Source organism: Vigna angularis, chromosome 2, assembly GCF_016808095.1.
Source record: "Vigna angularis cultivar LongXiaoDou No.4 chromosome 2, ASM1680809v1, whole genome shotgun sequence".
Lineage (NCBI taxonomy): Eukaryota > Viridiplantae > Streptophyta > Magnoliopsida > Fabales > Fabaceae > Vigna > Vigna angularis.
The window spans coordinates 21,602,703-21,619,337 of NC_068971.1; the positions used below are offsets into that span (position 1 = coordinate 21,602,703).

At 35.6% G+C, this 16,635-nt stretch overlaps 1 protein-coding gene across 1 annotated transcript; it reads left to right on the top strand.

Moving 5' to 3' along the window:
* Nucleotides 1–382: 382 nt before the first annotated feature.
* On the top strand, nt 383–16,483 carry LOC108329711 (FHA domain-containing protein FHA2). The gene is made up of 3 exons (XM_017564054.2): nt 383–1,114; nt 12,774–12,931; nt 15,944–16,483. Exons 1-3 carry the CDS (start codon nt 511–513, stop codon nt 16,151–16,153), a joined length of 972 nt encoding a protein of 323 aa, XP_017419543.1. The 5' UTR covers nt 383–510; the 3' UTR covers nt 16,154–16,483.
* Nucleotides 16,484–16,635: the final 152 nt, after the last annotated feature.

Sequence of the window (16,635 nt, forward strand, 5' to 3'; positions counted from 1 at the left end):
ACAAGAGTAAATTCCAAACCCTAAAGAAAAGGAAGACCCACCACGCTACTGCCACCTATAAACTCATTGGGATACATGCTTGACTTAGGAAATCCACGTATACTTCTCCCTTTGTAACCACATTACATTTAAACATCTATAAACTGTAAAAAAAATTGGTTTTACCGTATTAACATACTTTTTTGCCACATCACGAAACAGTTATTGTTTCTGCGCGCATATATATATATATATATATATAAATATATAAATATATATAACAAATGCAACTTATAGGTATATATTTTATCATGTAAAATTCAATTTTAATTAAGGTCTATTTTAATAATATGAAAAAATAAATCACTTTTCAAGTTATTTGTTTCACATTCCCCTGCGAAAATATTAGAATAAGCCTTTTGAGAAATTCAATTTTCTCACCACCTTCTTCTTCACTCTCACGCGCTCCCTTTCTCTCACATTAAACCAAACCCTCTGATTCTCCCCAATTCTGATTCCAATTCCCCGGTGATGTCAAGCGCGGCGGCAGGCGGCGACGTGGAGGCGGGGTTCGCGAAGCTCCAGGGCGAGGACTTCGAGTACTACATGCAGACCTACTCCATCGTCCTCGGCCGCAACTCCAAGAAATCCACCGTCGACGTCGACCTGTCCAGCCTCGGCGGCGGCATGAACATCTCTCGCCACCACGCCCGCATCTTCTACGACTTCGCTCGTCGCCGCTTCGCCCTCGAGGTCCTCGGCAAGAACGGCTGCCTCGTCGAGGGCGTCCTCCACCTCCCGGGCAACCCCCCGGTCAAGCTCGATTCCCAAGATCTGCTCCAAATCGGTGATAAGGAGTTTTACTTTCTCTTGCCTGTTCGTAGCATTTTGGGGGGCCCCGTGGGTCCGCGCCATTACCCTAACCACACTGCCCCTCCAGGGCCCGTCGTGCCGCACTATAACTACCATTTGAGCTCGGGCCCGGGCCCGGGCCCGGTGAAGAAAGCGCCTAGGAGGGAGTATTACGAGGAGGAGTTCGACGACGAGGATGATGTGGGTGCGAGGAAGATGCGGAGAGAGGGGTATGATGGATATGGCTACTCTGGCGGCAAGTCTTCTCTTTCGGCACCAATGGGTTAGTGCTTCTTGAATTATGATTGCGATTATTGATTATGGAGTTGTTTCATGTAGGGCTAATTGGAATTCCAATTGCTCACCTAGTTTTTTTTTTCTTGTTCACGGGGATTTATTGTTTTTATCTTCGGGGAAGGGCATCATGTCTGCTTTTGAGCTAATTCTTCGGCTTCAGTCCATGAAATTTAGTTAGGGGTGAAGTTGTAGTCTTACATTTTCAACTTGCAGTTATAAGGTGGAGTCTGTTAAATTCTTAATATTTAGAATTTTGGTTGATATGCTGGAGGGGCGATAGTGTGAGATGTATCGTTGTTATGGTGTTTGAAATTGTGTTTCATTAGGATCGTTGATTTTTGCAAGGTTAGATTGTTGTTATCTCTTGTAGTGGTCACTTGCCATTATATTTGGTTGTTCCTGTGGTTGGTGTTATTTGCAGTGACTAAAAAGAATGTGGCCTAGATTTATTTAGATAATTTGCTATTTTCCAGAACATCAATCCCCCAGGGAGATGAGTGGCAATGAGGAATAACTGTGGTCTTACAATTAAGTTGGTGGGTGCTAAAGAGAGCATGCTGGTCATGGGAGTCTTCAGAACTTCAATATCTAGGAAATTCTTCTTCATGCTCTCTAATGATATTGCAAACTGTAATCATTATCCTTTCTAACATTTAAGTCTGCAAGGATTTGTTTGGAAGGAACATTTTAGTTTCCATGTTTGTATTGTAATAGGACCTCGGTCTTCACATTTTATAAATTAATACCAATCCCAATTCCTGAATTTCTTGCAATGTTCACTGATCAAACATTTTTTGGTTTTGTTTATTGTATCACCAACTGGATTAATAAAGGTATTATGTAATTGGTTCAAATCATGAATGACACTGCTAAAAGATTATTCCTGAACAACGTTAAAACCACACAATCTTTCACTTGATAGTAATTCTTGTAAGATGCTTGGACTACCCACCAATTCATATAGTCTCAAATATAAAGTTTAGCACATACCTATGGTGTAGACTCAGAATTTTACCTCATATTCAGTGTTTCTAGCTTTGTGTTATGATGATAACATATCTTCACCCTTTCTATTTGAAGCCATGATTGAGCTTCACTGTTATGATGATTTTTAAATTGGGTTGATGCCTAGGGTTTTTCAATATTCTATGCTCTACATTGTGGATGCTAGGAATTAGACAATAATGCAATAATATAACTTTTGATAGCCTAATTGCTGGAAGAGTCTTAAATAGAGCCATAGAAGAGAAGTTTAGGGTAGCGACCATAGTAGACCAAATAGAAGGCGGAATGGTAACTAAGTTTTCTTTGATAGTGGTAGCACATGTTGATTCCAAAAAAGTTCAGTAAACCTAGAGGTTAGGTTTTTCATGTTCTGAAAGTGAAATCTGCAGCTGTAATAGTAGTGAAAGTAGTAAAGATTACTTTGACTCAGAAGATAATGATTTCTATCTAGAAAATCTGTTTATGACTTTTGTTTGTTTTTCACTTGTGTATCTCTTGTTTAAGACACCTATGAATTTTTATTGTTGGATACAAATGTAACAAATTTTGAGTAATTTTTGTCTTTTTTGAGAATCTATATGTAAGTAGTACATATTATATGAAATACATAGATAATTCATGATAGAGGCCATTCCTCTATCTGTTATTCTGCTATAGTGGTTTTGGGCTGCCTGCCTTCTGCAGCTATCCCAGTTTTAAAACATTATTGCAAGAGGACTTGAGCTAGCCATTTTAAGGGATTGAGGATATGTTAAGCCTTGAGATATTATTAATTGAGGGATATGATGTACCCAACCACTGCTTAAACTGTCTAATTCTAAGCTGTCTTGTGCTTGGATATTTGACATTTAAGCATGATATATTATATTTTGCATTTGTTTTTCCTTCTCGCTTGTTCATTCTAGTGGTACTAGGATGTTTATTTATTAAAATAATATTAAAATTGTTCATTTATATATTTTATATATAATTAGTTCCATATTTCAATTACATGTGCTACACTTCCCATTATTTTCTATAAAATGTGTGTTCACTATTACAAATATTCTGCAGCTTTTAAGAAATTTAATAGATATATAGTGCTCAACATGAAGATCATAGTTGACAAAAGTGCAAGTAGTTCATTTAAAACTGCATGTTGATTAACGTAAAATAGTTTGGAAAATGGATATCTGAAGTCCACTTCGTTATTGGGAAGGAAAAATGATAATAAATGAGAGCTTATTATGTGGTTTTTTAGCTTCTTTAAAGTTTATTTTAATAATTTACCATGAAGTTGAACTCGACTACTGTACTAAATATAGTTATCCTCTTTACATACCATAGTAATGTACTTTGTAGCTATAAGGAGTATAGCATACCAAGTAATTGGTCTATAGTCCTAATTGATATGGGATCTAAGCACTAACTAATTGTGCTTAATAATTGAATTATAATTGTCTCTTTATTTTGGACTCAAATTATTTGTTGAATAGCCTAAACCAATCTTCACTTATTTTGTCAATAAGAGATTTTTTACCGTGTAGGTGAAATTTAATTTTCCAATGTGTTTGTCTTCCTACTATTAGGTTAAATCTTGTATAATCAAGACTATCTTTTATAATATTTTAGAATCAAGAATATCTAGATTATATATGTACATTTTATTTGTTTATTCCTATATATCTTTATTATTAGAGAATACCATATTTCCTCTATTTATTTATTGATTCCCTTTTCTCAACATAAATAAAGCACCCATGTTGTCTTTGGAACACAATTTCATCTCACTGTCTCTATTTCCAATTGTTTGACATCGTATCTAGAGCCTCTTTAAAATTGTGTTGGCCTGGTGAATCTATTGTGTTTGGTAAAGAGTTATTTTTATTTTTCTAACCCTTTTAAGGTTCCCCATTGTTCTAATGACATCTTTGGCACTTCTTTTGATGACCTTCTTTTGCTCCAATGACAATAGGGTCAGACTTGCCTTGCACCAATCTACCCAATTGTCCAAATGCCGTTTGAAGACTGTGTCTAAAGCGTCCTCACACATATCTTTCCCATTCACAGATCTGCCACCCTTGCCATCATGTGGTGGCACACACAACAATGTCGCCTTCCAACCACCCGATGCCACACTCTCCTCTTTCTTTCGAACACAATCTTAGTGGTTACTACCACATTAGACTTCGTTTGGTGGTTCTATTGGAGTTTCTCTCTCCTGTGATTATTTATTAGTTTTCCCCTAGATTGAAAAAAAGTCTCCCAGCACAACTAACTAGCCTTGTATAACTTTGGCAACATATGAGAATTTTCTCAAATCATGAGACTCGCCACTAGTAACACTGCTTTGCATGTTGGCAATTCTTTTTGTTGTCTCTCTCAATCTCTTTCCCTGGGTCCTTGAGTTGTTAACTTTGATGCACCACATCATATATTGGGTAATTGTTCTCTTTTCTCATCCCTTGGCACTATTGACAATTTGTCTCCCATTACTGCTGCTTTTGGTTCACAATAAACAAACCATGTCATTAGTACTACCAAATCCCGTTCAGTGTTATCAATATTGGATAATGGAAAATAGCGGAATAATCCTTTATGAAAATATATTGGATGCCGTAATGGGTTATGGTGGAAGCATTGAAGACCAAAAAAGAGAATATATTTATATATGAATAAGCAAAATTCATAAATATAATTAAAATGCAAAAGATAATGAAAGACATCCGTATAATTAATGATAATAACAAGTCTAGATTTTGGAATTTCAAGTTCCAAGAATTAAAATAAGAACAAAACATATGATTAATATCTTAAATTTCTAATCATCTCGCACCTCCTCTATCCCAACATCATCTTCAATGTTATCCAATGGGGCATATCCCTCCTTTTCCCCTTCAAAGAAAGCTTGGTTAAAGTATAATAATTCTTCAGTATTTTCTGAGTTAGAGTTGGAATTATGAAGTTCCAATTCATTATCAACCCCAACCTGAATCGTCTCTTTGCACTTCCTTTGTGTTGAGGCCAAAGTTGCACTTCCTCCATTTTTGGAAGCTTGGGAAGATCCAATAATAATACCGCCACTTGATGTTTGCTTTCTTTTATTGCTTGCTTTTTTCCTTGTATAAATTGTTGGCTCACCTACACTTGAAGCTTCATAAACAGTTGTCTAACTAAGATTTGAAAATCATCATAAAAAACCAACTCACTACTCCCCTACTTTTTATCGTTATCATCCACTTGCCCCACCAACCACTCACTGCACTCATCAATGTCATTAAGTACAATAGGATCAATTTCATCTCTAATATTGTATCTTTGAGCAAGTTGTTGGTTATACTTGATGCAAACCTAATCATGCAGTTTTTTGTGGTCAAGCCTATTTCTCTTTCTTGAATGAATATGCATGATAAATAAATAAACAACAATTATTACTTGTTCAAATATACTTCAATTGCATTCACATCTTGATGAGCTACATGTCAAGTGTAAAATTTTGATTGCTAGTCTTTGTAGATTTGGAGCTGGGTGACCATAATTCTTCCACCGTTGAGCTATAAAAGCAAATAAAGTAACTTCAAATTTATGAATTATAACTTGAAGTAATTTAAAACACTGGGAATTGTTTAAGTATCTCACTAGGAGTTGTAGTCTTCCTTGATTCTTTGGAGAAGTCATCACCGAATACTACAATTTCAATTTTATAAAGAGGCAACTGAATTTAATTTTTGTTGTATATCTTTACTTGGCACCAACCTCTTGATGCAAGCATACGAACCATTAGTTACTCCAAATCATATTCCATTTCAGGGTTACAATAAAAAAATTCTGGATTTAAAAAGTAACCAGTTGCATGTGATGAACGATGAAGCTTGCAAGTTCATCTATTATGAATGATTATAAATACATCACTGTATTTACTTTCGTTGTTTTTGAAAGATTTTAGTATGGTTTCTTTGACCTTCTACATTGCTTCATACATATATCCCATTGTCGCCTTTCTTTCCCTATCTACAAGCCATATCTACAAGCCAAATACACGAATAAGAGAAGCCATGCTTTCAAAGTTAAAACCACATGGTTCCAAAGTGAAGGCATAAGAACAACTTTTAAAGCTTCCCCTCCCCTTAGCTTCCTTAGACAACTTGTTTTTGCTCCATTCATTAGAAGTGAACATCTTTGTCAACTTTCCATTCTCTTAATGAAGTCTTTGTAATGATAAATAAGATGTAGCAAAAGTTTTGTAACATGTTTTACCAATTCCCTCTTGTTTGTGAATTGTCTCAACAAACTCAAGGTAATAGAACGATTGTATATAAAATCAATGAGACTAACTTCCCCTTGGATTGTTTTCCTTAAGTTTTCCAATTTCTTCAAGGATCAAGTCTATGCAATGGCCAACATAAGGAGTCCAATATAGATTGGGTCTTTTCTCCTCCAACAACTTACTACCTAATACATAATGGCTTTCATAATATCTGATGACTTGAAGAACATTCTCTTCTCCAATCTCCTCCACAAAGGTATCAAGCATTTGAAACAATTTCTCACTTGTCTTCATAAATTTTGAGCCATCAATGGACATCAATGTTAGAATAATTAGCTGTGTGTGAGCTGTGTATTAGTTGGGTGTGAGTGTTTTCCAACCAGGTTTAGTTGTTTGCATTATATTTCCTATAAATAACATGAAGATAAGAGGTGTATGAAGTCATCAAGAATTATGTTATTTACTATTTCTCAATTTTAAGTTGGTATCAAAACAAGTTGATGCCTCTCTATTAGTTTGTAATCTCCGGTGCATTTTTTGTTGCCAACAACCGTGTTCGTCGCCTTCTGTTGTTGTTGGCCACTGTCGCAGTTTTCGTTGGTGACCACTGAGTAGGGATTGCCTCTTCAAGCGACGACGAACCCTACTGGAATTGGAGCAAGAAGCCTCTCCATGCATCGTCAAGCACGTCGATTATAGACGCTGTCTCGAGGTGCGTAAAGCCTATGTGCCCCCTTCTAGTCACCAAATCTTCTTCAAACAACCACCGCCTGACTTGTTGGAGCCTTCTCCATTGGTTTCCAACCAGGTTTAGTTGTTTGCATTATATTTCCTATAAATAACATGAAGATAAGAGGTGTATGAAGTCATCAAGAATTATGTTATTTACTATTTCTCAATTTTAAGTTGGTATCAAAACAAGTTGGTGCCTCTCTATTAGTTTGTAATCTCCGGTGCATTTTTTGCTGCCAACAACCGTGTTCGTTGCCTTCTGTTGTTGCTAGCCACTGTCGTAGTTTTCGTTGGTGACCACTGAGGGATTGCCTCTTCAAGCGACGACGAACCCTACTGGAATTGGAGCAAGAAGCCTCTCCATGCGTTGTCAAGCACATCGATTATAGACGCTATCTCGAGGTGCGTGAAGCCTATGTGCCTCCTTCTAGTCACCAAATCTTCTTCAAACAACCACCGCCTGACTTGTTGGAGCCTTCTCCATTGGTTTCCACCATCTATTCTTCTTTCTGAGAAGAATTCGTGTGTATTCCAGCATCAAATCACTAAATCCTTTACTTGAACCCTAGGCTCTCCTATGTGTTGAAGTTTTTACATTGTATCACCATCTCAACTTGTGTACTTGTAGAAAGGGAGGTTTTGGCAATGGAAGAATACGTCCTCAATGCATATATTGTAAAAGAATTGGCCATACCCGAGGAAATTGCTACTCTTCACATGGTTTTCCCAATAAGTTAGCCAATATTTCCATGACTGAAGTTTTTAATAAAAAGCTTTCAAGTGAAGAATATAAAGAATATCTTATGTTAAAGTCTTGCACCAAACACCATCTTTCACCCATCCTATTTTACCTACCCATCATTGGGGTGATGCCATTCTTACTGCCGTCTTTCTTATTAATAGAATGTCCTCTTTTTCTTTGAACAACAATGTTCCATATTCCATTATGTTTCCAAACGAACCTCTTTTTTCTATTTCTCCTTTAGTATTTGGTTGTGTGTTTTGTTCATTGTATGTCTCCAAGTTTGGACAATTGTTCAGCTCGAGCTATCAAATGTGTCTTCTTTCCATATTCATGTCTTAAAAAAGGATATTGATGTTATTCTCCTGAAACAAGAAAATATTACATGTTTTCTTGGTCACCTTTTTTGAAGAAACTCCATTCTTCTCGTCTTCTGCACAAGATTTAAACTTTGTCCAACAAGTCTTGCGTATGCCTTTTGTTGAACCCTCCACGTATACAATTCCAAACACTATTCCATCTTCTTCCAATACTTCAAATTCATCTCATTAGCCTTCGAATACTTCAAATTCCTCTTAGCCTTCTAATTAGGGATGGCAAAAAATCCGCACCCACGGATATCCGCGGATAAAATCTGTGACGGATAGTTGGTATCCACAGATATTTACTACTCGTGGGTTGAGGGTAGCGGGTTTTTTATTACCCGCTTATAAACGGGTCGGGTGCGGGTATTATACTATCCGTACCCGCAGATATCCGCTACCCGCAAAAAATAAAAAAAAAATTTAATTTATATTTTATTAAGTTAAATTTAATTAAAATTAACATTGATTTATATTTTATAAGGTTAAATATAATTAAAATTAAATTTTAATTTATATTTAATTTAATATATATTATATTTTATATATTTTTTGTAATTTTATTTAAGTTTTATTATAATATTTTATAAAAATATATTTTTTTAAATATTTGTGGGTATCTGCGGGTGTGCACAGATATCTGTAGGTATTTTTTAAGCAGATATCCGTACGAGTAGCGGGTGGATTTCTTTTTGTCGGGTCGGGTTGCGGTTAGGCATTATCCGTGCCCGACCCGACCCGTTGCCATCCCTACTTCTAATGTTTCAAATTCCTCTCATCAACCTAGTTCTCCTAGACCATTACCTCTAACTCAGATGAGTAGTCAAATACCACATGATGAATCCTCTTCATCAAGTCCTTCACCATCATTTTCCCCAACTACGACTCCTGATAATAAGGTTTCTAGTTGGCCTATTACCATTCACAAAGGGACTTGATCTACTTGCAACTCTCATATAATTTTGAGTTAAATATGTTTTTGGTCCCTTAACTTTCAATGAAAATTGGAATTAGTCCTTATTCAAAACTTTGGCTCAATTTAGTTCCCCAACTTTAGAAATGTGTGGATTTAGTCCTTTTAACTAAATCTTGTTAGGTTTATTTGACGTTTCAAATACGTTTCACGATAACATTTGAGTTGTTTACACAGTTTGACCCATGTTCGTTTCAATGTTAACCGAGAATCGCGTTTGAAACATCAAATAAACTTCACAAAATTTGGTTAAAAGGACTAAATCCACGTAGTTTTAAAGATGAGGGACAAAATTGGTCCATAGTTTCAAAGAGGGACCAAAAACATATGTACATGGATGTGGTTGATGAAAAATTGATTGGAATTATTTTCTATCTCAGATTTTATAGTGAAATCATAAGCACCATTTGATATATCCATTCATGTTTATGGGAGTGGAAATACGTGTGCCTATCTCACCAATTCTAGCAATTCATGTCTTCCAATGGTATTTTTTTTTATCAAACTTCATGTCCTTATACTCAATAAAACGGGGTAGGTAAACTCAAAAATAGACTTAATGAAACTAGTTGATACTAAAAAATGTATACATTCTACTTGTAATCCTTCTTCTTGCTATGCTAATCTCAATTATCATCAACTGTCCTTCATATTGTTGGAAGTCCCGCATCGACTAGAGATAAGGTCAATTTATAGTATATAAGTAGGTGCAAACCTCACCTTACAAGCTGATTTTGTGGGGTTGAATTACGCTTAAAATTCCACTTCTTAACATGGTATCAGAGCTTGTTAAAGCCTATCCTAGCCAGATTTGTGTGGATATGTTGTTCCACCCGCTATTGGGCCACTATCAAACCAACCATTGATGTCTAGTCTCACACTCCAGATGTATATATCTCGGTGTGAGGGGTGTGTGTTGGAAGTCCAACATCAACTAGAGATAAGGCCAATTTATAATATATAAGTGGGTGCAAACCTCACCTTACAAGCCGGTTTTGTGAGGTTGAGTTAGGCTTAAAGTCCACTTCTTAACACATACATTATATTTGTTTGTTTTCACACATACATTATATTTGTTTGTTTTGTGAGGTTGAGTTAGGCTTAAAGTCCACTTCTTAACACATACATTATATTTGTTTGTTTTCACACATACATTATATTTGTTTGTTTTCGATATCTTTTGTTCCTATTTCTTGGTCTTTAGTTGAATCTTTTATCGCATTGAAAGTGGTGACAAACAATGATTGATGAGACGTGTGCTCTTCAAAGTAGTGATACTTGGGGATGAGTTGGTTTCTCTTCTAGGTGATAGATAAATCAATTGTTGGGTTTTGATAGTTCTACAATCTTAAAACAACCCTTGATGGTAAAATTGATGGTGATAAAACTCACTTGGATGTCAAAGAATACACATGAATCTATGGACAAGATTACTCTAACACTTTCTCTCTTTCTGCCACAATGATATCTATTCAACTTCTCTTCTCCATTGCAGCTATTCGTCACTGCACTCTATTTCAGCCTCACATCATGAATGCATTTCTACATGATCTTGATGAGGAAGCCTACATAGAACAACTTCTTAGATTTGTTGCTTAGGAGGAGTTGTCTGATATGGTTTGTCGTCTTCATGTGTCCTTGTATGACCTCAGGCAATCTATCCTTTGCATGGTTTGGGCATTCTATCTACCTATACGTGGCAGATATTCTTATCACAAGTTGTGATAAGGAGGGTATTGCCCAACTTGAACAATACTTTTGTTGAAAAGTTCCTAACAAAAGATCTTGGACACTTGGGGTATTTCCTTGATGTAGAAGTTGCATAGTCCAAGGATGATTTGATCATATCTCTAAGTAAACATGCTCTAGACATTTTATACGAAGCAGGGATGTTAAATGTTAAGCCTGTGGTCACACCAATGGATCTGACTGTGAATCTTGTACCTGACTAAGGAGAATTGTTTTCTGACTCATGGACATCTAGATTGTATATGTATTGTTGGGAATGCTTTTATTTATTCCTGGCTCATATATTATTATTAGAAGATCCTCTATTTATTGTGTTGATTATGTTCTCTCAATATAAATAAAGCACCCATCTTGTCTGGAGAACATAATTTCAGCCCCAAGTCTGTTTCCTATAGTTTAACATGTTAGAGATCTCACATCAATTATATAAATGATTAAAGGTTGAGATAGGCCTAAATCCACTTTTTAAAATGGATCAGATTTGATCAAAGTGAGTGTTATTGAACTTATTATGCTACCTATTATCAAGCTACTAGCGGATCACTCATAAATATTTATTCAACATGTTCATTCTTCAATGTAAGAGGGTGTGTTGGAGATACCAAAATGGACTAGAGATATATATTTGAATTATAATATGTAAATAGGTGCAAATTTCACCTTATATGCTAATTCTATAGGGTTGAGTTAGGTCTAAATCCATTTTCTAAGAATCCTTATCCAGATAAGTTAGCCAATCCTTTTTATCTTTATCTTCGAAAATAGGAATTGTTTAGTCATCCTTTTTATTTTATTTATATTTATCCTTTGTATTCTTTATAGGGGAGTGGCAGAATTGAGAGATTAGATTTGAGTATTCTTGGTTTCTTCCCTTTAAATAATTGGGAAGAGGAAACTAAATAGTTTACAAAGGATATCCATTGGAAGAGTGTTACTCCCTCCACCACCCCATCTTCTCCCTTCACCTCCCCAATTTTTTCTAAATTCCAATCTTACCCATTTTACTTTTACCTTTACCTATTTCACTTTTTATTTTTTAAAACCCTAATCCTCTTTCACTTTCACTCTTTCTCATTTGGTGTGTGCAATTTTGCTTTTTCAAAATTACCCTATATATAAGGCACATAAACCGCAACTTTTCTACAATCCCTCCATTCTACTTTTATTTTTCTACATTTTTTACACTGAGCAAATAGAGAAGACAATTTAAAATATATTTTAAAGAATTCGTTTTTTATAACTTTTTAATTGCAATACTCAATAACGACTCTTTTTTTTTAATCTTCAAAAATCTATATTTTTTGTGGGATATCAACGTTTAGTCGTCGCATGGTAAACCTAGGTGGAAAAGTTATTGTACCCTCGTGAAACTTGTAAATAGGAATTAGTGATTTTGTTATGAATAATATTTTTTAAATATGAAATTCTTCAAATGTTTTATTCCCCATTAATTTCTTTGATGGAAATACAACATAGAATCAAAAACTTGTTCTTAATATCAGAGATTGAAATTATTTAATCGTGGAACATGTTTATTCTTTTCAATACATGAATGCATTAAAAGGTAGAAGTGAAAAAGTTCACGTAAAGGAGGCTAAATATTCTCTCTGTAAAGGAAAGGAAAACATAAGAGCAGCAAGCTGATTTTGTTCAGAAATACAATGAAGCTGTCCTACCAAATTAGTAAATAGGAAATCCATGCATTTTATCCAGCTTGTAAACTTTTCTTTATTGGTGTTATCTCAGTTGCGTGTTCTTTTGCACGAGATCCAACTTCTATGCTGCATGAATAGCTTCAGAATTTGTAATATCACTGCAATGGTTTGGTTCCTGCAGATAAGAAGTCTGAAGGAAGATCCCGGGTAGATCGAGATGCTGACAATCTTCAGCTTCAGCAGCTGGAAGAAAAGGACGTAGTATCATCTGTAGCTACTGTTCTCTCTGATCTTTGTGGGCCTGGAGAGTGGATGCCTATGGAGAAACTTCACGCGGAGGTCAGTTTTTATCATTTTGTTTTATGTTGCTGCAACTTCCCTGTTTTGTTTTCTTTTACCATTTTATTTTATTAGGCTGGAGTCATAGTTCTGGAAAAGGAAATCATTTTCTTTTCTAGCATTCAAATTCTTCACTATAGGCTTTAAAACCATTGGGGCAGAAACTGAGTTCCATTTATGTAATTCAAACTCAGCCCCTTCTTCTCCTTTCTATGGACCCTGCTTCTAGTTGCTGCCACCATTTCTGTTGACTCCTCTGTCATCCTTCCTGTGGCCAACTGTACAGAGTTGAGTCTGACAGTCCCACTGCAGTATTGGGTTTGCTCAAAACCCATTGCCTCCAGAACACAGTGCCACCCTGCCACCGTCTATGTCTGTTCCCTCTGCCGTCCATCTAGTGCCTGAAACTGCTTTTTTTATCTCCTGCTGATGATATCATTTTAAAGGTTCATGTTCACCTGTACTCTCTTTATCAGCAATCCTCTCATCATCTTCTTTGTTTCCCTGCCCGAGTGCTTCAAACTGAATCCTGTTCGGTGCTTTGCCTCATTATGCGATCTTGAAACTGTCCCCTAATAAAACCTAAAGGTACTCCGTGTTATGTTGGTAAAAGGAGTTTCCTACAGTTAGGATATAGGGTGGAGTCATGCCCTTAACTGTCATGAAATTGTATGATTCCAGGCATTATCCTGGCTTGCTGTCCACAGCATTAAAATGCGATGCAAGCTCGAAGTTGACCACTGTGAAAACTCCAAAGTTGACAGTACTGAGGGTAAAAGCAGTTTTGAACCCCTATTATGGTTGAGGCTACTAGTCATTCCAGAAAACGCTGAAAATTGTATGTTTTTGTGCATATAGCATCTGTGATGGCTACAACATTAAGTTTTATTGCAAATTTAAAATGGTTGCAGTATAGTTTGCAACATATATCTCTCCACTTTGGAACACATTACAAATGAATTGAATGTTTTACAGTATTGTTGATGTTAAATAGCTGTGCATGTCAAACAATCACAGAAGTATTGCAGGATATGTAACACTGCAGCATGGTTGCCATTCAGATTTTTTTTTGCTCATTACATAATTTATACCATATAAAAATGCTAATAAAAAAAGACTTAATTCATGACATTCATAATTAACAAAAAAATACGTCTTAAACAGAACGTGCAAGTAAATAACAATTGAAGTTGATGAAAAAACAAGTTTAGGCCTCTAAGTCTCTAACTCTGAGGATACCCACAAGGGTTACTGTTTGTGTCTATCGGAGACAGATGGCAACAAAACTCAGCTTGGAGAAAACAAAAAAGAACTCAAATCAGAAACTAAAAAACAGAGGAAAATAAATAATACCAGTTGAAAAGCAATAACCTGTGGGACAGTGAGAGCAAAAAGGGGAAAGCAGGTAACCTGGTTTAAAAAGGTGCAGACTCAGTGGACAGATGCACAGTCACTGGACAAAACTAGGTCATTGCAAGAAAACAGACAGAGCAATTGGTTGATTGATGGGTCATAGTACTCTATAATTGGATTAAAGAGAGAACAAATAGAAGAAAAAAAGCTCAAGGCGTTGTATCCCAAAATGTTTTGAAATGCTTCTATTTTTAACCTTCAAACCCTAAAAATTCCTCTGCAACATTAAAAATTGGGTTATTTCTGTTTTTGAATGCTTTCATGAAAGCATCCTAGGTATGAGTGAAACTCCTGTGGTGGTATCAATTGCTTTTGACACTAAAACACAATGTAACTACCTCAGAATAGTGACCAGCTGCCATTATGTGATGCAATGCTGCTATAGTCGTACAATTTATGCTATTCACAACATTGATAGATTATTTGAATAAAGTTTACTTATTATTCTTACTCAGAAGAATTAAATGACTCAACAAATAAGGGTAAATGCCAATCATAACAATTGAAGCTAAAAGCAAATCCAAACAAATTTGAGTGGAATTATATTTGTAGGCAACTAAAGTGAAAATGGATTTCCAATTCCAAATATAAGAGCATTTAGTCCTGTTTTTTATTTTGGGCTTTCATTTCATTTATGTTTTCATTTTCTAACTATAGAACTGTTGCCTTGTTTTCCATGTTTGTTGATTTCAAAGATTTGCATAGGAAACAAAACAAAATTCTGTCTTTCTTTGTACAAATCTCTTAGAACAAGAAATATATTGTGTTGGAGATCTCACATCAACCAAAGACTAGACCATTTATAGTATATAAGTAGGTGTAAACTTTTCCTCATACACAGGTTTTGTAAGGTTAAGTTAGGTTTAAAATCCACTTTTTAAGATGATATCAAAATCAATCCTAGCATGGTTACTATTGGGTCACTATTAGACCACTCACAAATATCTAGTCTCATGCTAGATATGTGGAGTTCTCGATATCGGCTAAAGATAAGGTCAAATTATAAGTAGGTGCAAATCTCACTTTATAAGCCAGTTTTGTAAGGTTGAATAACTTAAAGTTTACTTTCTAAATGAAAACAAAGTGACAACTTTGCAATTTAAAAATGAAAACAGAAAATAAAATTTTCCCTATTGTTCTTATAAATTTCAGAGGAAGAGATTTTATTCATAAACACTCTTGTACTGGTTAATTCCAGCCTCCTCTTAAAATTCTCAAGCTCATGGCTTATACAATTTTTTTGTATTGACACAATTATTCATCTGGCTAATTACTTCAGGATTTCTAGGGTTAGATAACCTGTTACATTGTTGTCTAACAGTAAGCGGTTTTCTGAGAGCTTACAATGTAACATTGATGTTTTTGTAGCAATTGCCAGACTAGTAGTGTGATGCTTTTCCATCTATTATATATATGATCAGACTAAGAATATGAAAATATTGGCGCGTGTGATAATCTGCTATGCGTCAAGATTATCCTAATATAAGCTTAAAATGCATCATTATACATCTAAAACATGTTGGCTATGATTCAGGAACTCATTCATTTAATTCTGAGTGCTGAACTTATATTTTATTTTTTTCTTTTCTTTTTGTTTAGCTGTTGGAGCAATATAGCAGTGTTTGGCATCATAGTAGAGTGAGAAGGTATCTGACATCAGAAGATTGGCCAGGTCCAGAATCCAAAGGGAAGCCTTGGTATGGTTTGCTTATGCTGTTAAGGAAGTACCCGGAGCATTTTGTCATTAACACAAGGTCCAAGGGCCGTGTCACCCTGGAGTTTGTTTCTCTTGTCTCTCTTCTATCCTGACCACATTGTCACTAAAGCTCAAATTGAAAAGGAAATAACCATCAGCCCTGGTTGCTTCTAACAGTGATATATGGTTTAGCTCTAAAACTGTATAAATGTACTTGTGTTGCTTTCTTTTTGGGTAATTTCTTGTAACTAGGTAAATATGTCCCCCTCTCCCCCAGTGCTCTGAGAGCAAAATTAACCATTAGTTCTTACTTTTTTCATGGATTTAGAAAATGGGACTAAGACTTAAACATCAGAGTTGGGCGTGTCCAGTTTATTCATTCTATAAAAATGTAGGACCACTCCTAGAATTAATATTAAACTGCTCGCGGTTAAGATGCATTATTCACGCTCCATTATGTTTTCTATGTGAATGCCACGTGTGGGAATTTTTGGCATTGCTGTATTGCATGTTGGTCTAGGCCTTCACACTGGTGTTTTGTGTGTTGAGCTATAGGTCCTTTTGTGTGGGCATTTCTTTCTGCACTTCCATAAAT

Coding starts and splice junctions, on each gene's coding strand:
- LOC108329711 (XM_017564054.2), top strand. CDS start 511: ATGTCAAGCGCGGCGGCAGGCGGCGACGTGGAGGCGGGGTTCGCGAAG. Junction 1,115..12,773: donor TTCTCTTTCGGCACCAATGG/GTTAGTGCTTCT, acceptor TGGTTCCTGCAG/ATAAGAAGTCTGAAGGAAGA. Junction 12,932..15,943: donor TGGAGAAACTTCACGCGGAG/GTCAGTTTTTAT, acceptor CTTTTTGTTTAG/CTGTTGGAGCAATATAGCAG.